The 25,351-nt window shown below is 51.0% G+C and overlaps 1 protein-coding gene across 1 annotated transcript; it reads right to left on the bottom strand.

Moving 5' to 3' along the window:
• Window positions 1-5,078: 5,078 nt before the first annotated feature.
• Window positions 5,079-24,126, bottom strand: SIAH2 (siah E3 ubiquitin protein ligase 2). The gene is made up of 2 exons (XM_077864712.1): window positions 23,670-24,126; window positions 5,079-6,676 (listed from the first exon to the last, which is right to left on the bottom strand). Exons 1-2 carry the CDS (start codon window positions 24,096-24,098, stop codon window positions 6,119-6,121), a joined length of 987 nt encoding a protein of 328 aa, XP_077720838.1. The 5' UTR covers window positions 24,099-24,126; the 3' UTR covers window positions 5,079-6,118.
• Between the last annotated feature and the right edge of the window lie 1,225 nt (window positions 24,127-25,351).

Here is a 25,351-nt window from a genome sequence, read left to right as displayed (position 1 = left end):
ACAAAAACAAACAAAAAAAAACAATGTTGTCTATTTATTTATTATTTTTAAAATATTTATTTATTTGACAGAGAGCAAGAGAGCACAAGCAGGGGGAGCAGCAGAGGGAGAAGCAGGCTTTCCCCGCTAAGCAGGGAGAAAACAGGGAGATCACACTGAGATCGTGACCTGAGCCAAAGGCAGATGCTTAACAGACTGAGCCACCCAAGAGCCCCAACAATGTTAACTCTTGAGGTGTTTCCTTTAATGCTGTCAGCAGACTGATGTTGGTAGTAATTTATTCCATCAGGTATTCATGGCATGCCCAGGTACCGGGGATCCAGGGCTGAACAAAAAATTCAGTCTGTCTCACCCCAGAGTTTGTGGAGGGGAGGAAGACACTAAGCAAATAAAATACACAATTGTAACTGTAGACAGTGCTATGGAGGAGGAGAACAGGGCACCCTGAAAGAAAATATTAAAGAACTTGTGATACCACCAACTAACTTTCATGTGAAAAGGACGTATGATTGCCCGTGTATAGAATGGATTGGAGTGGGGCACGAGGGAGGGCAAGCAGTTAGGAGCTCTTACAGCAGTCCAGGCCCGGGTGGTGACAGGGGAGCCCAGGAGAAGTTGCTAGAATCAAGACGTGGAGCAAATACCCTTCAATTGCATTAATTATTATAAACTGTTGGCTTGTAGTTTGTTTTGTTTTTTTTTAAAAGATTTTATTTATTTGAGGGAGAGAGAGCATGAGCAGGGGGGAGAGGAGGAAGAGGGAGAAGCAGGCTCCCTTGCTGAAGCTGGATCCCAGGACCCCCACGATCATGACCTGAGCCGAAGGCAGGCTAACTGACTGAGCCACCCAGGAGCCCCTGTTGGCTTGTAGTTTTAACAATTTTATAATTTTTCCCTTTTGCTCAATACAGAAGATACAGTGTTCTCATCATGAAAAATTCTAACCTGTGTGTGGCTTTCCCTCTGTGGGTCTCATTCATTCATTCATTCATTCATTTATCCTTTAGTCTGTAAAATAGTGGTGGTGATAGCAAGTGTTGGTATCAATAGGGTCTAACATTTTTCCTTCCTCTGTTATTTGGGGACTCTAATACAAATTTAAAGAATTCTTATCTATAAAATTTTAAGCTTCAAATTAGGAGCCGGAGCAGGTTTAATGATCTACAGAGAGTTAGGTTTCCTATTCTTTAAAAACTCTTGACTTCCTCTCGTCCGGCCCAGCACAGGTCAGTGGAATTATGATCATACGTTAAGCACAGGCTACATGAGTCAGGAAAGGTCAAGGCCACCGGCGTCTCAAGACAGAACTACAAAGCAAAACTGGTCTCTATGCCCAGGCACCGTGCCTCGCTCTAGACCGTGGGAATCTGAGAGGCAGCTGGAGCATGAGTCACCAGCTAACGCCAGCTGACACACGCTGGGTCACAATCATCCCAGAATCACCTCATATAAAACTTGGCTGGAATGATTTACACGCCTCAACTTTAAATAGCTCAATTGTCTCGCAGAAATTAGTAGTATAGTAGAAGCATTTAGAAAACAAACCTTCAAAGGTTGCAAGTTAGGAAATGTGGCACCAGAAAGGTCAACTGACCAGCCTAGGCTCACACGGCTGATACTTGGCAAGCCCCAAGCACCTGGGGTTAGGTACAGGGAAGACTTCCCTGGACGGTATTGGAGGGAAGTAGCATGATTCTGCTGCTAAGACAGACACTCAGCTATTTGTTTGAATCTGCTGGTAGTTCCGGGTCCTACTCCATGGTTGAACTCTCGGTGACCTGCCTCTGAAATTCCCCATCATGTACACTGGATGGTTCGCTGTGGGCACATCACCCTCTTAATCCCCTAAATGAAAAAAAAAAAGTAAAAAAAAAAAAAAATACCCTAAATGTTAAGGAATCAGGGAAACCAAGACCTACTCCTGCTCACAGAAAGGCTGAGAACCTCTGATCTTAAGGTTCGTTGGTTTAAAAAAAAGTTTTTAAAGAATCCAGAATAATGCAAATATGAATATAATATACACTCAGGTTCCTGCCACCCAGAATTAACAACTGTGAACATTTTCTTCCAAAGAATTTTGAGCATCTTTTTTTTCTCTTTAGGAAGGCACTGGAAGACACTAGCTGCTGAATCTACCGTCTTGCTTGATCAGCCTGATTTCTATCAAATTAGAATATAAAACTAGGACAGGAGAGGGAAAGAAATTCTTTGTTTTTTAAAAAACAATATAGTACGTAAGTGGCTCATGTGATGAGTTTTGGCAAATGCCTGTCGCCGGGTTTTAAACTGCATTTGCAACTGGAACTACATAAAAAGATGTTTTAATTTACATAATCTTTTTTTCTTTTTCTTTTTTTTGCTCTTTTCACTTCCTCTTAAAACGGGAATAACCTGGGGATTTTTGTTTGTTTGGGGGCAGAAAATGCTAAGTTTTAAAAAAGTCAGTAAAAGTTAAGTTTACAGATTTCCAGTGACAGAGATTAAAGGGAGCTATGAAATAACTCTGGAAAGTAAAAGTTCAGAGTGTTGTTGCCTAAACCTTTACTTTCATTTATTGAATTCTGGAAACATGTCTGAACCAGGAGTCTGAATTCTGGAATCAGTGCTGCCTCTAATGTACTATATGGCTGCTGGCCCATCGCTTTACCTCCTGGGGCTGAAAAGCTAACACTGCACGCTTTAGGAATAACTTGATTCCACCATCTCCATCGTTATGGGCTTTTGATTAGAGCGCTCTTTACCTTGGGTACCTTGCTGGTCCTGATTTTGTCCATCACACAGAACAAGAAGGCTTATTAGATAGGGACACGGAGTGGTGGTGACAGGCTAGGCTGGTTTATGCACAAAACACCTTGCCTGGTGCTGTGTACACACTCAGCCACATCTGGACCTGCTCGGGCTCTGAGGATCTAAGTCCACCTGTTCCTGGATCCTAGTTTCACCTCTACAGATCCCCCTTGGACAGGCTCGAGTGTGATTCTCTTGTTGACGAAAGCTACAGCTCTCATTCATTTACCAAACTCGTTATAAACACCTTCTTTTGCTCAGGGCACCATTTTCACCCTTATTTGAAGAATAGCCTAGAAGATAAGTTACGTTAGCAATTAATAACCATGTCTGGTATTTCTGCCGCAAATATTTTTGCCATAGACATCTTCGCCACGAGCATTTTTTTGCTGCATAACTAATTGCCCCATAAGCCAATTTTGCTAAAAGATCAAATAACTGGTTTCATTTCTCCATTGGCAGAGTTAATGTATTCAAACTAGTAGACTGTTTCATTTCTCCATTGACAAAGTTCCCATTTTTGTAGTATGTAAATCTTAGCTCGCCCTCCTAATGGTCTGTACAGGGACAAGTAGATGTGGTGGTCTTGAAACAGTGGATTGTAACGAGGACATATATCGACCTAACAGAAGGTATGGTGAAAAAACTTACGGGAAGTGTGAAATGAGTGTGAAGCCAGATTACATTCTATACCAGAAAAATGATGACCTGCTAGTTTCAATGGTAACAGAGCTCAGTTACGGTGCATTATGCTATCAGCATTCCTTCCACATTTCCCATACAAGTTCGGAAGGTCTACCGATGAACATGTGACAATATGCCAAGAACACCCAACAGTGTAGAGGCTTTCACAACGTGATACAAAACTCTGTTACAAAAATGTATCCTAGTATTGGGAAGCTGATACCTTTTTTTTTTTTTTTTTAAGATTTTATTTATTTATTCATGAGAGACACAGAGAGAGAGGCAGAGACACAGGCAAAGGGAGAAGCAGGCTCCATGCAGGGAGCCCGACGTGGGACTCGATCCCGGGATGCCAGGATCAGGCCCTGGGCTGAAGGCAGATGCTCAACCGCTGAGCCACCCGGGGGTCCCCAACCTTTCTTAATGAAAGAAGTTGTTTTAGCAAATAAAAAAGTGTGATGCTGAACAAGGAGACTAATCCACAAGCAAAAAAAAAAAAAAAAGTATAATGCGATGAATGAAAGACTTGAAGACCAGTGGTTAGATATGATCCACCAAGTAAAATCAATCATTTGTGCAGTGAATCTACACACATTTAAAATATAGTCAAATATTTTGTATTCTGGGGCACCTGGGGGGCTCGGTCGGTTAAGTGTCTGACTCTTGATTTCGGCTCAGGTCATGATCGTGGGGTTGTGAGATGGAGCCCTAGGCCGGGCTCCGTACTGGGCGTGGAGCCTGCTTGAGATTCTCCTTTCCCTCTCCTTCCCGCCCCGCCCTCCCCCCACCCCACTTGCACCCTCTCTCTCTCTCAAAAAAAAAAAAAAATTTTTTTTAATTCCACAATAAAGTCTTTTAAATTTTGTCACTTTTCATGTTTCATTATGTCCTTTTTAATGACTGTCCCACTTTCGTTTTTTTGTGGGTTTTGTCTTCCATGGCAAAATTGCCCTATGGCCGATTAGTTATGCAGTGAAAATGTTTGTGGCTACAGAAATGTCTATGGCCGAGCTGTGTAGAGTGAAACTTTCTAGAACCTTCCTTAACTGCCAGAACTCTATTCTGGATAAAAAAAATCAACCCTGCATCTCACCTAAAGAACCAAAACCAACTCCAAGGCCGTCCCTTCCATCGGGTGCTACTCTAATGCCATGGGGCTGCTAAGTTAAGTAGTCCTTGATCCTCAGGCCTAGGGGGCTAGTATTCTGAATTCCTTTGAGAGTTTAGGGTCAGGACTGAGAGGGTGGGTCACCCTGGCTCAAACCCAGAATTCTCGGTAGAGGACAAGAGTAAATTAGCTCTAGCCAATCCTCTTCCTTCTGATTCTGTAAAGCAGGAGAAATACTCTTCTTCCACAAGTGCTGGCATGTGAAAGAACATCTCCAGGGACGAGACCAGCAGCACCAAGGGCACTGCCTGGTTCAGGGAGGTGAGTGTGGACTCCAGTTCGAACACAGACCTGTGTCACGACCTTGGACAAATGACCGTTTCTTCATGTGGAAATAGGGATGGCTCCAAGCCCAAGGTGGTGGGGAAGCTTCAGGCACCTGCACATAGTAGGCGCCCAACAAACAAACATCATTCAGCTGGGAAAAAGCAGCACAATATTCATTTTTGGAAAATATTTATTACAAAACTAAAGTGAATGTGGCAAAAAACAACAATCCAACACATACCTTTAAATAGCAAGCATATGACACTGGTTATAAAGCTTTTCCAACTCTACTGATCTAGTCTGTCCCACCATCTACGGTCAAGGGTGGCCTCCGAGGGAAGCCACGTGTAAACAGGTCATCTGTACTAGTGATGAGCAAAAACTAATCATGGGACAACTATCAACGGCCATACGATTCGCTTTCCTAGGCAATTCACCCCAAACACAAGAGAGTGACCAAATCCCAGGAGTGTGTTCATGGGGATCTGCAGTTCTGGTTTCAATCTGGGCGTAGTGGTAGGTGGTGGGGGCATGAAATGGTAGAAAGACAAACAGTATCAGTAGAGGGCAGTCGTAAAGCACCTTTAAAATCTGGACCCTTTCCACAATTTAAGCCAGTAATTCTCAAACTTTATTGTCGAACAGAATCACCTGAGGACAGTGACCATCACAGGCTCCCCAGACGTGCAGGCGTAAGAGGAGTACTACGGGTGATTCTGCGCACACCGGTTAGCCACCCAGTTTGAGAGACACGGTTTAAAATGCACTGAAACAATTCCTACCCCCCTAGAAACAAGGTAAAAGTAAGGTTAAGGACTCTATCGACAGTCACTGTGCTTTTTGTCAACTTGGAGGGACCAACAGAGGGAGTCCAGCAGGAGGGAGCCTCCAGTTCCCAACACCCCGGTCTACGGGAGCCCTGAGCGACCTGTCAAGTGCTGTTCAGGAAGGGAACAGGATGTAATAATAAAGTTGATTTTAGATCACAGAACAGACTCCAAATGGCTAAGAGGCCAACCCCACTCCTCCCTGTTTAACGAACTTCGTTGGGCTGAGGCCCGCTGGGAAGCTGCTGCTCAAACGGGACACGGGGGCCACTCGATTTTGTGAAGACGCAGTGAATTAGAACATCTATAAAAAAAAAAAAAAACGAAAACAAAACAAAACACCTTTATTCACCATGGAGCGCCGTGCCCAGATCACCCCGGCGCCTCACGGACAACACGTGGAGATGGTCACGTTGATTCCCAGGTTGCCGTTATCCGCGAACAGGTGCGCGATGGCCGTGTCGAACACGAGGCAGTCGCTGTTCAGGATGGCCGCGGCCACGCCGTCGTGGATGGAGCGCGGGGTGGCCTCCCAGGTCAGTCTCCGCCGGTTCCCGTTCAGCTCCAGCCTGTAGGCAAAGTTCTCGGCCTGCTTGCGGGTGCCGATGAGCAGCACGATGGCGAAGAACTGCTGGTGGCCCTCGTACTTCTCCTGCTTCTCCAGCACCAGCATGAAGTGGTGGCCAAAGCACGACTGCATCATCACCCAGTCGACGGCCCCGGGCAGGTTAATGTCTGTGGCCAGAAAGACGATGTCCTCCCCCTGGAGGGTGGTGATGCTCTTGTGCGCGTGCATGAGATGGGACATGACGGCCTCCAGGGAGCCCTGCCACTTGCACGAGGCGCCGGGGCAGGGGCAGGAGTAGGGGCGGTATTCACAGATGTCCTCGTGCTCTGGCTTCTCCGTGTGGTGCAGGGTCAGGGAGCAGCCCGTGGTGGCATACTGCAAGGACGGAAAGACACACGGTGAGCCAGCGGCCTTCTGCAGACTCCCCCGGGCCGGCCTCCGAGAGGGTCACCCCCTCAGGTCGCCGGGGCCTACGCTGAGTTCTCCGCTCGAGGGGGCTTAAGCATGTAAGACGGAGAAGTGTGAGGTCCGGATTCGTCGTCAGGACTGCCATCCACCAAATCTGGGGGTGTCCTCAACCGGGGGCCTCCTGCATCGCACGCCCCCATTCCAACACCGCCGGGAACCTAAGATCCAAAGTGCTCTCGCTATCCGACACCTCAAACGGGATTGTAGAGCCAGCCCCGGAAACTCGGGCCTCCCCCATATTTTCCGTGAATGTCAAGAATTTTTAAAAATTTATTTTGATTTTTTTTTTTAAAAGATTTATTCATGAGAGACACACACAGAGAGAGGCAGAGACACAGGCAGAGGGAGACACAGGCTCCATGCAGGGAGCCCGACGCGGGACTCGATCCTGCGACCCCGGGGTCATGACCCGAGCCAAAGGCAGATGCTCAACTGCTGAGCCACCCTGCTGCCCCAAGAATTTTTTAAGATTTAAAATGGCTGGTGGAGGGGGGGCCTGGGTGGCTCAGTAAAGCGTCCGCCGTCAGCTCAGGTCATGATCCCGGGGTCCTGGGATCGAGCCCCGCATCGGGCTCCTCGCTCTCCCTCTGCCTGCCACTCTGACTGCCTGTGCTCTCTCTCTGGCTTAGGCATATGGTTGGGCAAGGGATATGCTCCCTCCGGACTAGTTTTCACCCCAACACCAGGATGAAGACAGTGTCGTTCCTCTTGGCGGCCCCCGCCCCCGTCCCTAGCTCAGAGGGGGGAGCGACAGGCAGGCTGTGGGAAGGCTGCCCTTCGGGCCCTGCTCCTGCCCGGAGGGACCAGCCGGGCCAGGCCACCCCCGCGTGGACAACCCCACGCTGCTAGAAGTTGCTACCTCACTCCCTTCACCTTTCAACCCCGCAACCCCAAGGGACTCTGGGCGGGCTAGTGTGGTTCTAGCCAGTGGAGGTTAAAATGAGAAGGGGCCCAGAACACCCCCACGGGTCCCCGCACCCATCGTCCTGGCCAGGTATGTCAGGCCCTCGCCACACGTCCAGGGGGAAGGGGAACTACACTGGGTTCCAGGGTGAGGCTCCCAGGAGAGGTTTTTGATAGTCAGCCCCCCAGTGCTGTCTTAGGGGTGCAGGGACAAGGCCTTTGTCTCCCTTGCACTTGGGGTGACATTCCTGATGAACAGATCACACCGATCTTGGGAAAAAAGAGCACACCGCGAGGAACCGGACTCCTGCTCCCAACCGTCGCGGTGTCGGTGCCTGGATGCCAGCTGGGGAACCAGCCCGCAAGTAGACACGTGCCCGGAGAACCGCGCTGTCGTAAAGAAGAAGGGAACCTGAGTCACCTTTTTATGGGCTGAGTCGAGAAGTCGGAGCTCGCAGCGGCAGGCCAATGGTCCGGGTTACCTCGCCTGGGTCCCCCCGGCCCTTGCTGAGACACGAGGACAGCAAATGAGGCTGGGGCCCGGGTCCCACATCTAAGCTGCGGTGTCCCTTTGTTAACAAAACAAAGCCTCACATCTGGTTTTGGGGACCCTGCCCAGGGAATAACCCCCTCCCCGAGCCATCAGTCGGTCAGAATTCCAATCTCCGCAGGTGGATTCATCACTGGCAACACGCAGGCCCGGAGCACGTGCTCCATTCGAGGCCCTGGGCTCCAGGCCCCGACAGGGAGCGCAGAAGGGAGAGGAGTGTCCCCTCGAGGAAGAAGAGGGTCCTCAGGCAAAGAAAGGCAGCTGGCTCCTCCCCCGCACCGAAAGGAAATGATAACTACCTTCAATAGAAATTGCCAGAAATACTTCCCTGGTATGTACCTTGCCCACGGGGAATGCGTATTCATCTTCTTAAACCACGGCCTAATTTTAAAAAAGCATGGGTATAAAAAAAAAAAAAAAAACACCCTTCATAATCAGAAGGAGAAACCCATTTATGTAGCCCTATTTTCTACTTCGTGTTCCTCACAGTAAGGCCCTAAAAAAACCCAAATCCCTATTAACTGTGTTTTAGGCCTCGAGTGTGGCTGGGAACGCAGAAGCTTCGAGGTTCTTCTGCGGGTGATAAGGTGAGGCATCTGTGCCTCGCTTAAAAACCTGCGTTACAAAAAAAAAAAAAAAAAAAAAAAAAACAACAACAAAAAACCAAAATCAACCTGCGTTACACCCAATAAAAATAGCAAGACTTAGCCCCGAGCCCGGCTGAGTCCCAGGCTGAAACAGCGCCGGGCCTGTGGACGGGAGGGGTTCAGATGGGGCTTTGCCTGCCGCCACCCACCAACGCTTCCAGGGACGCGCCGAGCTGGGGCAGAGGGTCCGGGAAAGTACACCTGCGCCCCCCCCACCCCCAGCCAAGGCCCCCGCATGTTCCGCAGGTATTTATCCTCCAGCCACCACCGGGGACCTTCCTCGTGTGCGGCTCAGGCAGGAGTATTTATATCCTGAGTTGCTTTGCCTTACGAGCCACATACAGAGAACGGGGACCCTCCCCCAAACCACACACACAGGAAGGGCATTACTTGGCACCTGCCTGGACAGTGACCTTACAAAAAAAAAGGTCTTGCTACAGCCTCTGTGAACTTAAATAGGGATTTGTTTGTTTTTTTTTTTTTTAAGTGGTAGGTGCTGCTTCTGCTTTTTTTCCCAAACAAGCTGAACTCTGAAGCCAACCTATTCCTTCTGTTTTCCATCGTGGGTGAGGGCGTGTCTTTGTGGCCACTGGTGCCACTTGTATGATGAGCGGGTGAGAGACCAGCTCTAAAAAGAAAAGGTCTAAACTTTGAATTTGCGCACACTTTATATAATATATAAAAATATAGATTATATATATAATATATAATAATATATAATATATATTATAAATATATAAAAATATATAAATTATATATATGTATATAATATATATATATACACACGCACTCCTAGGCCTCCCTTCCTGCTTGTCACAGTCTCAGCAGCGCTCTGGGGCAGGGGCTCTCCTGCAGGGATCAGAGGGAGGGTGCAGGGTCTGTGAATTCCCCGACACTGGGGGAAGCGTCTAGGTGCCTCTGAGCAGCAAACCCAGGTTGCACCGAGCCCTGGCTTGCGTTTCCCCGACAAGCTCCAAGCGTTCCCAAGAACGGCCCACGCTCCGTCCCTGAACACACAGAAGGGAACCAGCGGCGCGTCCTGCCCTCGCCGTGGTTCCTGCCAAGAGGGGCCGCGAGCAAACCATGGGGATGAAACCTCAAGTGAGGAGGCAAGGCCAGGTGCCCTCAGGGCCTGGACAATTTAGTTAATTTTCTGGGTTTCTCATCAGTGGCACTACAGCTCTTCCCTGCTCCCCGAACTGTGAAACCCTTCATGAGACAAAATGGCATAAAGCAAAGCAGCAAGGGCCATTAATTTGTATGGAAAAGTCTCCAAGCCTTCCTAGTCCCAAAAAACCACCTCTCGTGCTTTTCTGATATCCTCGGACACACCTTGCTAACGGAGGTACAAAACCAACCGAGATAAAGCACAGATGCGCACAGATGCAGTTCAAAGCTTTGGAGTCCTGATGCTGAGATGCTGGGGGTAGGTCCCAGGAAAGGAGCTTGGCGAGGCCACTCCTGTTGTTCAGGATGCGCACTGCAAAAGAGAGGCTGAACGCTATTTTCCTTTCCTGCCGTTTTTCGTAGTGGTGGAAGTCTCCTTCGGATTTCCTTTGGTTACCACAAACAGGTCCTTTGTAAAAGCAACGTGATGTCAAGTGAACGTTCAAAAAGCGGGGATGGCTGTACTGACGTTTTAGACCACGTAATTCCTTGTGGGGGAGGCCGTGTTTAGCAGCACCCCTGGCCTCTACCCACTAGATGCCAGTAGCAATCTCCCCCTCCCCCATTGTGACAACCAGAAATGTCACAGGCATGGCCAAGTGTCTGGGGAAGGGCAAAATGGCCCGGGGGTTGATTTTGATGGATGACAAAACCTGGCTGGGCAGCCACAATGACAGCTGTGAGGAGAGGCCCACACCAGTAAGCCGGTCAGGCTGGTTGCTGCCCCGCCCAGTGGGTGCTGCCCAGGACAGCTCGGGCACGCCAGCCGCCAGCTGGGACCCACAACTAGAACTTGGTGGCTTGCAGATCGTGGAGGGAGGCTAGGGTGCTCGTTCTACCCGTTTTACAGACTGACTCATCCCGGCTACATGGCCAATCGTGGCCACACTGTGGGCAGAGCCCTCTGCAATCCCCTAGGTGCTCCTCCTCCAGTGCTCTTCCACGGTATGTGATAGCTTAGGAGCCCAAGAATCCCTATCTTGAAGTAAAAGGAAGAATTCCATCTGCCTTAACCGGCAGTCCCCAGGCCACCACACACAAAGCCCACAGTCCCCAGGCAGGCTGCTTCTGGGAGCAGGTCCCAACATTGACTCTTCCTTCGATTGCAAGGAGAAAAACAGCCCTGAAAGTGCCTCTCCCCAAGGAATGAGGAGCAGCACCTCACAAATAAATAACCAGCAGTTAGGCCCTCCCAGCTTCCCTGGTACCTGGCAAGAAAGGTCTGAGGTTTCACTTTTCTCACTCTGGCTCAGGCTGGCCCTACCAAATGTGCAGGGTTCAAAGGACGCCTGCTTTCCTTCAGACGCCCAGTTCTTAGTGTGCACTTGGGAGTCCTGAGACCCGGCCCGGGGGCCGCCTGTGTGTCCTGGGGACTCATGCACGGCTCTAGATGCGGTGCCTCCACAGGGCAGGGGCGGCTCCTTTCCCCCGGGCGGGTGGTGGTGGTGGTGGGACTTTACTGTCAGTAAACCTCTTGGGGGAGGAGGACAGAGACCCAAGCACACACAGAAGCCCAAGCTCACGACGATGGAGACAGGGGGAAGATGACCCAGCAGAACGAGAAACAAATGTTGAAACCCCATCTCTGACTTCTCTTTAGAAACTTTGCAGGTTGCGGCGGCGGCTCAAAAGTCTTGTGCAAACACGGCCTGCCACAAGGCAGTGCGGGCCCTGGTGCCTCGTTTTTAAGTCTTTGTAGAAAGAGGTAAGACAGTGCCAGTCCTCTTCCTGGGCACGGGGTGTGAAGGTGGTATCCGAGCTGAAGTTAGGTAGGGCTTTTCCTTTTTTTTGGCACGGAAACCCGTTTGCACACAAATATGATGAGGTGCATCAGAAAACACGAGACACCTGTTATTTACCTAGTACACACAGTCACATCGTATTTGTTTACGGAATGAGTACATGGACACAATAACCCTGCTTGGCCGGGGGTGCTAGGGAAGGTCATGGATCCCGTGACTGCTTTAGAACAAGTCACTTAATCTATTTAATTAAACGTGAGTCCGTGCAATTCCAGAACGATTTCCTGAGCTTCAACCATCAACAGTCGCCTACAGTGGAGGGGCCCTGAGCTCTGGGCCACAGGCACGTCCCCGCTCGGGGACTGTGGGGTAACCGCCCTGGGCCCTCGCCTGCTTACACCTCCAAGGAAACCGAGGCCTGTTAGCAAAATACCTGCCGGCACCTCAAAGGAGGGGGTCTCAGGAAAAAACAAAGCACAATCAATATATTTTTTTAAATATTTTGTTGTTGATGCTCATAAACGTTTGAATGAAATCCAAGAAATGACCTTGTCTGAGAGTGAGCACGAGCAAACTTGTGCTGTTCTGTGCATCCAATGAGCTGTAGTGATCACAAAATGCACCCATGTGGCTAACTGCAGTGCGGGACGCCGGACTGGGGAACCAAAGCTGCCACAGGGGGTATTATTGGGGGCAGCGACTGAAGTTGGGATATGGACTTGGGATTAGATACTAGTACCGACCGCATGTCACCGTTCCTGATTTTGGTAACTGGACCATAATCACAGAAGATGACGTCCTTGTTCTTAGGAGAAACACAGTGCAGCCTTTAGGGGTAAAGGGGCAGGACGCCTCCAATTTCCATGCGAACGGCTACATAAATGTATGTCTGAGTACAGAGCGGCCCAAATGCTAAAGCAAATGGGCAAAAAGGAAACAGCTGGTGACTCTGGGTAAAGGGCATATACGAATATTTTTGTATTACTATTACAACTATTGTGGAAATCTGAAATCATATAAAATAAAAATAAAAATGTGTTAAAGAATCCAGGGACTGAGTTCCCATATTTATCCTTTATGGGACAGAGATTCTTTTGGGGGAGTTGGTGGCACGAATTGAGTTTTTTATCATACCTGGCTTTTTTTTTTTCTTGTATAAAGAGAATATACGTTTAACTGCATACCTACAGGTAAATGCAAGGTCAGTCAATAGTTTGTCTTTTACTAGAAGCCCTTGGAATGCATCTTACTGAACCCATAACATTTATCAATGAAGACGACATGGGTTGTTATAAGAACCAACACTTCTTTGACCTCCCTCCTGTCCCCATAGAGGACAAAGCTTTCTCCTTTGCTCCTTTGATCCTATAAAAGTCTGGGTGTCTCACACACCTGTGGCCCCGGCCTGTACAGTTTCAAGCCACTGCAGTTGCGGGATCCACCATGCTTCATGGTCCAAGGGATACTCCTCTCTGGGGCTCCAGACAGGTCAGAAAGGGGTTCCAGGAATGAAGCTACTCGCGCCCCCCTTTTGCCTACAACAGGTAACCCCCTTTAACTGCTGGGGAGGTGACCTCACTGAGGTAGAGGAGGTTCAGCTGGCGACTGCCTCATGTATGATCCGCAGATCATTCGGGGACTAGTGGTAGAGGGCTCTATCTTCTCAGCATCTCGACACCTGGCTCATATGGGGGTCGGGGCTAAACCTCACCTAGAACTGAAGCGTGCTGCAACTTACCTTTTAGCCACAGGTTCAACTTAGACTTTATCACTTTTTAAAAGGGCCTCTAGCAATTCCAACTAGCTCCTTTGTGCCTCAAAGTGTGATAATCTGTCAGAACCAGCGGATGATGATCCCAGGTTATTTTCTAGGTACTTAGGTGTCTATTAACTTCGTTCACTGATTTACTGATTTATTGCCTGCTTCCCGCCCACCTGACACGTGTCGGTAAATGAATAAATATTAGATCTCTCTGCAGAAGATGACTGTTCTTTTTACTGTGTTAATTTTACTTCAATCGAAAGTCTTACGATGGACCTTAGATTTCAAAAATAAATTCAAAATTCAAAAGCCCTTGAGATCACACGAGGGAAAATGTTTATTTTCGACTTCAGTCACTACGGGTTTGCTATTTTTGATGAATGCTTCTCACATGTTTTATTTACATAAACTATTTGGGGTGGGTGTGTTTGAAGCCCCTCTGAAACCTCACAGAGATGGGGAGACGACGATACTGTTGTCATTCGGACAGCTAGGTACTCCTCTTGCTTATAATGGGTTTACGGCCACTGCAGGATACAGCTGGAGCTCAGCTACCTCGTGTGTGTGTGTGTGTGTGTGTGTGTGTGTGTGTGACACGAATGGAGCCTCCCATACCAGCTCTGGGCGGGTCGACAAAACTACAGACATCTCACCCCCGGACTCTCATGAAGTTCACACTCGGGCAACAGGGCAAAGTGAACTCTCTTCTGGTGCCTTCACTGTGATGCTCAGCCTGCATCCGTCTGGCGGCCTTCCTCTAAGAACCTTAGCGGATCCTCAGTGACCCAGGTGCTGGATCCTTCATCTCCACTACGAGGAGGTGCAAAGAGAGACTTCTCCACCAATGGTGCCATGAAGCTCTCCCCAAAGTAGTACGAGAAGCCAGCGTCCGGTCAGTGCCCGCACCATCGGACGGTGGTGAGACCAAGAAAATACTGACATCTGACTTCATGAACTTGCTTCTGGAGAAGGCAATTCTAATTAAAATCTTGAGCTTGGGGCGCCTGGGTGGGTCAGTGGTTGAGCGTCTGCCTTTGGCTCAGGTCATGATTCCGGGGTCCCAGGATCGAGTCCCGCATCAGGCTCCCTGCAGGGAGCCTGCTTCTCCCCCTGCCTGTGTCTCTGCCTCTGTATCTCTCATGAATAAATAAGTAAAATCTTAAAAACAACAACAACATCAACAACAATCTTGGGCTCAAAAATTCTTCCTTCTGCCCAAGAGAACCCTGACAAACCCTGGGCTGCAGGCAGGTCTTTTACTACAGGTCTCTTTGGAAGACTTTGGTGCCATATTAGTGCAGTCTTCTGAGGACACCTGCTATGGGAGAGGCCTTACGAAGACTCCTTGGGCTGGCAGGGGTTTGTTTTTCATCTTAGACGCTTTATTAGTTTTTAAAATTTATTTTCTTTTAAGGGTTTTATTCATTCATTCATGAGAGACACACACACAGAGGCAGAGACACAGGCAGAGGGAGACGCAGACTCCATGCAGGGAGCCCGACGCGGGACTCGATCCCGGGAGTCCGGGATTGTGACCTGAACCAAAGGCAGACGCTCAACCGCTGAGCCACCCAGGTGTCCCCAACTTAGACACTGTAAACGAAGGTTGAGTTTTGACTGAATATGCTTCTCATCTGACCACGGCCAGAGTCAACAGGCCACCACACACTGTCCTGGAGAACCAGGTCTGTAAGGTCTCTCCGGAGCGTAGGCTCAAGCAAAGAAAGCCACCCTACAGGAAGAGCCAGAGTTGAAGGCTTTACGCCACACCACCAGTACCGTGCCCACTTTTTCAGTCTGTCCTTACTCTTCTAGGCCAGGCTCCCGCTGCATAATCACACTGACTGTCCCGACACTCTTCGAACAGTGTGACGTCCCTTCCACAGTCTTTATTTCTCAACGAAAGCAATCGAATTCGCCAGGAGACTTAAGTGGTAGAGGTGCTAGATTTTTAGCAACTAAAAATACAAGATGCCCAAGTAGGTGTCAGGCGGTATTTGGGTTATACTTACACTAAAAAAAAAATTGTCTGAAATTACACCAAAAGTTGTGTGTCTGAAATTCAAATTTAAGTGGGCATCCTGTATTTTTACCTGGCAGTCCTAATAAGCGGGGCCTTCTGGTTCCACTGCCATCCCTCCAGAAGCCGGTATGTGAATTTGGAATGGAAAGGCGGATCACTGCTCCTCAGTGGGGTGCAGCGGGGAGCGGAAAAGGCAGGAGCGTGAGGTGGAAGAGGCATCGTGTGTGTGATACAAGGCCCATGCTGCAGCTTCTGTCTCCTGGACTTACAGGCTGCAGGACTTAGGGCAAATGTCTCAGAGAGGATACTGTGGCCTGTTTTTCTTTACAAAGTAACTAGGAAAATAACAAGATCATATATGTAGTTCAGACAAGGTAAACAACAGTCTGTACAAGCAGCTCCTCTGGCCTCCCGACGTAACCCCATGGGGATCCTCCATCCCTTCCTTCTTCACTGGCAACCTGCTGCTTGTCCTTCAGAATGCAGCTCTGACCCCACCACTGCGTAAAGGTCTCCAGACTCCTCTCTGCTCTTACTACTTCAGAAGGGTGCTGCTGGCACCTCTGTCTCCCCGGTGGGACTTAGTTACAGAAGGAGGAGGTCGGGGGTGAGGTAATGACTGGGTGGGCAGAGGGTGTGTAGGAGGGACAGGCTACAGGAGATTCCCAGGCAAGGGCAGATATGATGAAAAGTTAGTAGGTAATCAAGAGGAGCCAGCTCTGGCCTGAGGTTACCCCAGGGAGAAAAGAGAGGCAGTAGCATTAAGAAAAGCAAAAGGATTAACACCCACTGTAGGGGATGCTGGAGAGAGATGGGTACTCAGTTGTGAAGGATCTTTTTTTTTTAAGATTTTATTTATTTATTCATGAGAGGCACAGAGACCCAGGCAGAGGGAGAAGCAGGCTCCCTGTGGGGAGCCCGATGCGGGACTCGATCCCAGGACCCCGGGATCACGACCTGAGCCTAAGGCAGATGCCCAACCACGGAGCCACCCAGGTGTGGCTCAATTGTGAAGGATTTCAAGTGAGAACGCAATCTGACTCTGCTATCAAAAGCTTTTTGATTTCTCCACATGCCCTTTGGCCCCACCATCCAACTTCTAAGAAGTTATCATTAGGAAATAATTACTTTCTTATGCACAAGCATTATTACAGCAGTACTTCAAAAACTAAACTTTTTTAACAGTAAGGAAATAGAATGATTTAAACAACCACAAATGGGAGCTTGGTTAGGTAACCCTAGTACTGTTGTAATACTACGCAGTCATTAAACACGACCTTCGAGGCTACTTAGCAATGGTGAAAAGCAGTCACTATGTGTTAGATGAAAAAATATGCTATGAAATAGTGTGTGGTTTCCTATCTTACCTACTTTTCTTCGACTGTGAAACTCCATTGATGTAGAGGTTAAGTTTGTGTCATGGCTTTTTCCAGGTGAGAGGACTGTAAGAGATTTTAATTTCATATATATATATATATATATATATATATATATATATATATATATCCTACATTTAAAAATAATGATCATGACTTTTAAAAACATATTTTACAAGGGCTTCTGGGTGGCTCAGTCGGTTGAGTCCAACTCTGGATCTCAGCTCAGGTCTTGATCTCAGGGCCATGAGTTCAAGCCCCACATTGGGCTCCACGCTGGGTATGGAGCCTACTTTGAAAAAAAAAATCCCCATATTTTCTAATGTTTAAAATAAAATATGCATATTAAAAAACACTGCCTAATCTAACCAGGCTTTCTCTTCTAAAGGCAGTAAAGAAATGAAAAGAGAAGTCTTGTCGCTGAAAAACCAATGACAGGGCCAATGCGTCCAGGTGTATAAAAACCTCAGTGAGAAGCTCAGTGGGGGAATCTGTGGGAGAAAACAGATTCTTTTCCTTCTTTTTCAAGTTTATGCCTGGACTGACCTTAGACACTGGCCACTTGTTTTCTGCTAGCTTCTAACTGTGCACATTTATTTAGTGTTTCTTCTGTGCTGGGGCAGTGCTAGGCGCTTCGCATGAATTATTACCATGCTCCATCCTCACAGCAACCCAGTCGGTATCCCATTTTACCAAGGAGCCACTGAGAGTCTGGAGAGGTAGGGTTGGAGCAGGCGTCTGGACTAGAAGGTTCGAACAGGGCCTCCCTCCAAACTACTGGAGGAAGAGGGAGCCTGGGGAAGGAGTAACCCAAAGACACTACCTTTGTTGATTCCAAGTTTTAAAACGGGGCCCAGGCCCACACATTTAACACAGGTGTAGCTTTCATCCCTCTACAGTGTCTGTGGCTGAAAACTGGGAGGGAGGGTGACCTTCCTCACAGACACCATAGAGTCTAAAAATCACTGCAGAAACTGGAAACGAGAACAGTTTCTCAATTAAAAAAAAAAAAAAAGAATGAGGAGCTAGATGGGCATTTGGGGTAAAGCTGATGCAATTCTGCTAGCGGATTTTCAGTGTCTCTTAGAAGCCTGTGAGAGGCCACCCTCAGGTTTAATATAAAGACACATTTAATCAGGAAAAATGTTTAGCTTTCTGATTTTCTCGTGCAGGATGTGCAGAGCGGGGTCGCATTCTGATGCCCCGGGTACGATCACGTCCTGCGCAAGTCGCCGGCGATACACAAGGGCCCTGAACGCCGGGAACTCACTTTAGCAAACGTGTGGCCACACCGTGTGCCCCTCTCAAGGAGCGGGGCCTTATGAGTTTGAGTAAGAAATGCCACTGTTCACAAATTTCATCAGATGCACAAGTCTGGCTCTTAAGACATTTTATGAGAAGGGCTCCCCGTGGTCCTCTGGTTAGGGCACTTTGTATGGAGCTTCAGGAAAAGGGATCTGACACAGAACGGCAGAGCGGAAGCTAATCTCAGGTTGGGGATTTTCTAGGCCAGACCTGCTGCACCTGTTGGCTCTCCCCTCCCCCCTTCTGGTTGTACCAAAGGTCAACCTTGAGTAACAATGATTTACCCCTAGTCCTAGGAGGTGGTGGCCAACTCCGTGTAGAGTCAGCATTAGATTTTAGTGTCCAACAGAGCGTTCCAGTGTTTCTGTTCTTAATTTTATACCGAAAAACCTCTGTCAACTGTGTTCTCGAAAAATCTTGAGCCTCACTGTCCATGTACCTGGCTTGCCAACGCAGGCTTTCGTGAGTAAACCTGTCCCAACCCTGGGCGGCAGTGAAGACTGCAAGGGCAATGTCCAGAGGAGCTGGTCCTTGTCTCAGGGGAACTTTTTAGATGAAGAAAAGATCTCCGAAATGGTTCCTGCACACTGGCGTATCCCCTCAGACTTCTAGGTGACGGATCACCCATCACCTAGCAACCACCCTGATAACACCCACCTTCCATTTGAAATGGTGAAGCAAAAGACTTAAAGCTCTAATCTGATCTCAGAGCACCCACCAGCTAGGTATTATCTCCATGTTTTTTAACTGATGAACAGGCAAGCTCAGGGGAGTATGTGACTGGACTGAGGTCACACACAGCCGGGATGGGAATCCAGGTCTGTCTCTTGCCTACTGCTCTCTTCCCTGGGACAGTTTATTAGATTCTGGAATTTTAGGGCACAAAAAGATTCTTTTAAAAAATTTTTTTTTAAAAAGATTTATTTATTTATTTATGATAGACACAGAGAGAGAGAGAGAAAGAGGCAGAGACACAGGAGAAGGGAAAAGCAGGCTCCACGCTGGGAGCCCGATGTGGGACTCGATCCTGGGACTCCAAGATCACGCCCTGGGCCAAAGGCAGGCGCCAAACCGCTGAGCAACCCAGGGATCCTCCCCCCCCCAATTTTTTTTTTAAGATTATTTGAGAGAGAGAGAGAGAGAGAGCACACAATAATGGTGGGGAGGGGCAGAGGGAGAGGGAGAAGCAGATGCCCTGGTAAGCAGGGAGCAGGACTGAGGGCTTGATCCCCCCAGGAGCATGGGATCCTGACCTGAGCCAAAGGCAGACGCTTAACTAGTTGAGCCACCCAGGCGCCCCAAAGATGCTTGACATAATGATTTAGTGCAACTCTTTCTCTTAAAGACACCCGAGTCCAAAGAAATAAACTGACCTGTTGAAAGTCAAACATCCAGTCACTAGGACAACAGTTCAGGTTTCCCCAGGGGCCAGAACAGAATATTCTCTTGGCAAAATACAGATGAAAATAAGCTATAAAATCCTGTCCAGTTGGGACCTCTCAGAATTCCAAAGTCCATGTGTGGTAAGAGTAAAATGAGAACTTCCAGGGCTCAGTAAATGCTTTCTAAAAGACAACCAGGTCAGAAGGTGCACACTGGCAGTTGGAATTTAGTCTCCAGACGTGGCTGGTTTGGCCTGTGAGTTCTGGCTTTAAATATGAATTCAATGCCAATGTTAAGAAAATTGAGATATTTAGCATTTTAAAAATTCAGATTTCTGGCTTTTCTCGGAAAAAAAAAAATCCCAAGGTCTAGCAGGCTACATCCACACTGCCACCCCTGCCAATCATCCAGAGCTGAGCAAAAGCAACCCAAATGCAAGGAAGACTGTCTGACTGAGGCTTTCCAGTTCAATAATTATTTGAAGATGCGCTACTAGAAAGTTTTAGAGAAAACAAAGGAAAACAAGAAACGCAGAGAAAATGTATCATAGTGTAAGTGGGCTGGAGTGGGTTAGCGTTCCCCACAGTTTGGAGAGAAATACTTGGCTGATATTAAAATAAAATACACTGTTGAGTGGGGGCCCCAATGTGTCAACCTTCACTTCTCCCCCTACACCCACACGCCACGGAGAGATGGTGGGTTTGCAATATGGGAACAGGATGTCAAAACTTTTCGGGCGTAGAGCAAGCCATAGAATGGACTAAAAATATCACAAGTGGAAGAGAGCCCTAGGCTGCTAGAGATCCTTTTCTTCAAAGGAGACCTGAGCTAACGATGCCTGTGGTGCCTTCTGCCAAAGACACCTGCAGCATCCGTGCCTTTTGTTAAGTGACCCCATCCCTGTGCAAGAAGCCACTTGGCAACAAATCCACTTTCGGGCCACCTGAAGCATGAGCAGTCCAGAGCCGTGATGACTGCCCCCAGATATTAGGATTGTAGGCTATCTCCCCCTGGCCTTTCCCTCCCACACAGCTCACAGAATTCCTGGCAGTGAACGTTACAGTGGACACGTATGTTGTCGCACTGGGATATTCCCATCAGCGCACTGGGATATTCCCATCAGAGCTAGTAAACTCCTCCGATCAGATGGTTTTGTTAGCTGGTGTCAACCGTAAGTTACAATCTGGAGCCTTGAGGTAAAGGGTCGGTTGCAAAATCCCTATGTAGCACAAAGGAGGCAAGCCTTTGGGGTGCTGGCTCAGGACCTGGCCTACTCATCTTGACAAGTCAGGGAATCTCTCTAGGGGCACTTGTTTCTTCACCTGGAAAGAAGAAAGGCCCGCTAATAAACGATGACCTCCGCACACGGAGGGCACCCTATAACCATTCCAGACAGCTGGCCTTCTTTTCATGGTATTCTAGAAGCTACAGGTCCTTAGAAGTCAAGCCGTTCAGTCCCCTCTTTACAGGTGACGAAATCAAGGTCCCCAAGAGGTGGTCTCTCAGCCAACAGTGGCAGCCCGGTGCTACCCTTGAGACCTGGGCTCTGGTACTGCATCCACCGTTGTTTTCCTCACATGGGGCAGCCCACGTGGGAGAGACTCAGAGCAGGGAGGGACAGTGACAAGGCAGTCCCTCTGATTTCCAGGAGCAAGCACAAGCCAGCCGAGGGCTAGCGACACAGGCCTGTTTTGTTGAAGTGTGACACAGGTCTTGGCACTCGCTACCTCCCTCGGCCCTCCTCAGCCGACACTATCTTTGGTGCTTGCTGTAAACACACATCCAAGTTGGGTTCATGGGGACTAAAAGGCTGAGCTGGGCCGTCAGTAGTTCGGATTACTGGTCAACCAAAGTGGAGGCAGGCATCCTCCAGCCTTGTAAACCTCACACGCGGAAGGGACCCCAAGATCACTTTCCAGGTCGTATGGCGCCTGGGCTGTAGGGGAATGGTGAATGGCTGACTCTTTAATTTCAGCTTGTGATGTGATGGCTTTCCCCACCTGCCTTCGTACGCAACGGGGACTTGGAAAGTCACTGACACGTACAGAAACACGGAGGACCCCCGAGTCCCAAGAGAACTGTTCTTCAAGAAGGGTTTCACTAGCATATGGTACATTAGGAGAAAAGATGTTTCAATAGGAACTGGACCCCTAGATCCTGAAAGTGAAACTTCACACTTTAAGGAGCATAACTGTTTCCTTCCCTTCCTCTCGGGAGCAACACAATGCTCTTAGGAGATATGCTTCTTTAAAAATAAGTTCTAGAATACTGACTGATACCAAATGTTCCTTTGTGAACTGCAGTTCACCTAAAGCCATTTCTTCTATTAGCCACGGAAGGTCTGGGAAAACAGCTGAAAAGACAGCTCCCCAGAAATCTTGTGGGGCACCCCCTGCAGCCCCCACAACGTATCTCAAACATCAAATGCCCCCTGTGATGTCAACGAACACCAAATCCTCTCTCGATCACTAGGCTGCCTGCCACCTTCTTCATGACCCTAAAAAATTACAGAAATATTTCATCCAAATTTTATGAGAAACACCTACTGGGTTGGGTGAATTAGTTAGCATTATATGAGAAGTGGCTGGAAGCAGAGTGATATATTAAGGTTAACTGAAAACCCACAGCCCAAACACAGCTTCAAAACCTTTATTTGAATATGCTATTTTAAACTGGATTTGTGGCAGGGCACAGACCAAATTAAAACACTCATTCTACTGACTCGAGTCCCAAGCTTCAACTCTCTGGTGGATTATTTTTAATTTAAAAGTAAGCTCTTGCCCTATAAAAATAAGCAGCATCAAGGAGAAACGCAAGACAGCTCAGATGGCCCAAGAGGCGAACAGTTACTTTTACAAAGAGAAAAAGAAAAAAAAGAAAAAAAAAAAAAAAACCCCAACTCAAAAGTATTAATGACATTATTTCCATTTCTAAGTTGCAAAAATGGACTTTCTGGTCTGGCTCTAAGTTCTAATGAGGCACTGTAGGGAAACGGGTCTCTGGAGCTGCTCCTGAGGATTTTTAAGGGGGAGACGTAAGTAAGCAGATGCTATGATGGGGCCGCACCATGAAACACTATGCAGCCCTTCAAAGTACAGTGAGAAGAGCCACGTTTCAGACACAGAAAAACACGCGTGACGACTTCAGAACAGCAACTTGTACAAGTTGTGCCTGGAGAATGTGTGTGTACTGTTTGTGTGCAGGAACCTCCCCGACACACACTGACATCCACGGCTTCAGGTTCAGCTCTGAAAATGTACTTCAATGTTGCTAGAAAAGGAAAAGGGAAAAAATCTGGGAAGCTATCCGGGGAAATCAAACAGCGGTGGGGAGGGGTGGGGGGAGAGGTCTCTGGTCTCTCCCTTGACTCTTCTTAAGACTCGGAGTGTGGTTTGCATTTTTTTTTTTTTTTTTTTTTTGCAAGAGCCCCGGTAACTTTCTTAAAACGAAAGCAGGCGGTGGCCTCGGAAGAAGCGCAGCAGCTGTCGCGTGTCCCCCCCGCTGCGTTGCCCACGGACGTGGGTCGCCAGCCCCACGCGGCGCGAACACCCATCTCTCCCCAGGTCCCTGGGAGGCGAGGGGAGGGGGAGGCGTGGCTTGCAGGGTTTTCTCGCTGCGGGAGGAGAGCAGGCTGCGGGCGCCCTGGTTTTAGCTGCGCTCCCGAGGGCTCCCACGTGTCGGGCGGGCGCGGGGTGCGCGAGGCCTCGGGGGCCCGGACCTCGGTGCTCCGTCCCCAGGGCCCCCGCCCCCGTCGGCTTCCAGGTCCAAGTTGCACTCGTGCAGCCCCGGCCTGCGGAGCACCCGGCGCGCGTCCGCGGGGCCCCGGGTCCCCGGGTGGCAAGAGCCGCGCCGCCTCCAGGAACGACGGCTCAGCCCTCAGCCCGGGCCTCGGAGGTGCTCCCGGCGTGGACAGGTGGGCTCGCGGAGGGGAGCGCGCACGCACCGGTTGGTCGGTCTCTTCTCCCCGCCCCCCCCCCCACTTTCTTTAAGTAAGAGGGGTGCCGCGTGGCTCTGGAGCCCGAGCGGGCGGGCCCGGGCTTACCTTGCAGGGGAACAGGACCGCCGAGGCCACCTTCTCCATGGCCAAGTTCCTGATGCTGGGCGTCAGGGCGCCCCTGCACGTCGGGCAGCAGCTCAGCTTCTGGCGGCATTGGTTGCAGACCAGGTGCCCGGCCTGGCACTGCAGGATGGGGGGCAGCACATAGTCGAAGCACACGGGGCACTCGAAGAGCGAGGTCAGCTCGTGGTGCTGCGGGGACACCGGGCCGGCCCCGCCGCCGCCGCCGCCGCCGCCGCCGCCGCCCGGGCCCGAGATCACCGCCGCCGCGGCGGGCACCGCGGCCGAGCCGGGGCCCGCGGCCGAGATGGTGGCGGCGGCCGGGGGCGCAGCCGGGGACGGGGCGTGCTGGGGCGGCGGCGGCTTGCTGCACGGCTTGCTAGCGCTGGGGCCGGTGGAGGACGGGCGGCTCATCGCGCTCCCGAGCCACCATCGGGCTGCGGCCGCCTGCCTCCGCGGGGCCGCCGCGCTCCCGGCGCCGCTGCTCGCCCCCGCCCCGCCCCGGCCCCCGCCCCGGCCCCCGCCCCGGCCCCCGGCCCGGCCCCCCGCCCCGGCCCCGCGGCGGCCCGACCCCCGCGCCGCGCCGCGCCGCGCCGCTCCCGGCCCGGCTCCGAGCGGCCGCTGACGCAGGCCCCGGGGGCGCGCGCGGACGTGACGCCGGGACACGTGTGCGGCCGCCCGGCGCGCGGGGACCCGCGGGGCCGCCTCCCCCTCCGCCTCCGCCGCCGCCCAGGCCCCGAGCAGCCCGCCCGCTCCCGAGCCCGCTCCCGCCCGCTCCCGCTCCGCCCGCCCCGCCCGCCGCCGCCGGGTCCTCCGGCCCCACCCGGGAGCCACGCCGGCGCTTCCCCGGGCGCGAGCCGCAGGCCCCCGGCGGGCGGGGGCGGAAAACCCGGGGCTCCTCTCCCCGGGCTGAGTCACGGCGCGGGGCGGGCGCGGGGCGCGGGGCGGGGGGGCCGGGGCGGCTCCTAGTCCTGGTGCCCGGGCGGGGGGGGTACCTGGGCTGGAGGGTGGGGAGTCCCCGGGGTGGGGGGACCCCTGAGGTGGGGCTAGGGGTCCCCGGAGTGTGGGGGGGCGGTGGGGGGTCCTCGGGTTGGGGGTGGGGGGAGCGGTGGGGGGTCCCCGGGGTGCGGGGGTCCCCGGGGTGGGGGGACAGGTGGGGGGAGAGGGGCTGGGGGGTCCCCGGGGTGGAGGGAGCGGTGGGGCGGGTCCCTGGGGTGGGGGTCACCCGGGCTGGAGGGTGGGGGGGTCTTCTGGATGGGGGGGTCCCCGGGGTGGGGAGAGCGGTGGGGGGTCCCCGGGATGGAGGGGTCCCCAGGTGGGGGGTACCCGGGCTGGAGCGTGGGGAGTCCCCGGGATGGGGGGTCTCCAGGGTGAGAGGAGCCGTGGGGGGTCCTCGGGGTGGGGGCCTCCGGGGTGGGGGTCCCCAGGGGAGGGTGGGGCTGGGGGGTCCCCGGGGTGGAGGGGCGCCCTACGGGTTTCCCCCGGACCTGGCGACGCTGGGCTGCGCCGGTGCGGGGCAGGGCAGGCGGGAGGGCCCGCGGGCAGGGGGGGTGCGAGGGCCGTGGGCAGGGCGTGGAGGCCCCGGCAGCCTGGGTGACCCCCGCGGGCCGCGGTCTGTGGAGCCCCGCGGGGGTGGGGTTGGGGGGGCGACGCCTGCGCTTGGCCGC

The sequence above is a fragment of the Canis aureus genome, chromosome 22 (assembly GCF_053574225.1).
Source record: "Canis aureus isolate CA01 chromosome 22, VMU_Caureus_v.1.0, whole genome shotgun sequence".
Classification (NCBI taxonomy): domain Eukaryota; kingdom Metazoa; phylum Chordata; class Mammalia; order Carnivora; family Canidae; genus Canis; species Canis aureus.
This window is presented reverse-complemented; position numbering and strand designations above follow the sequence as displayed.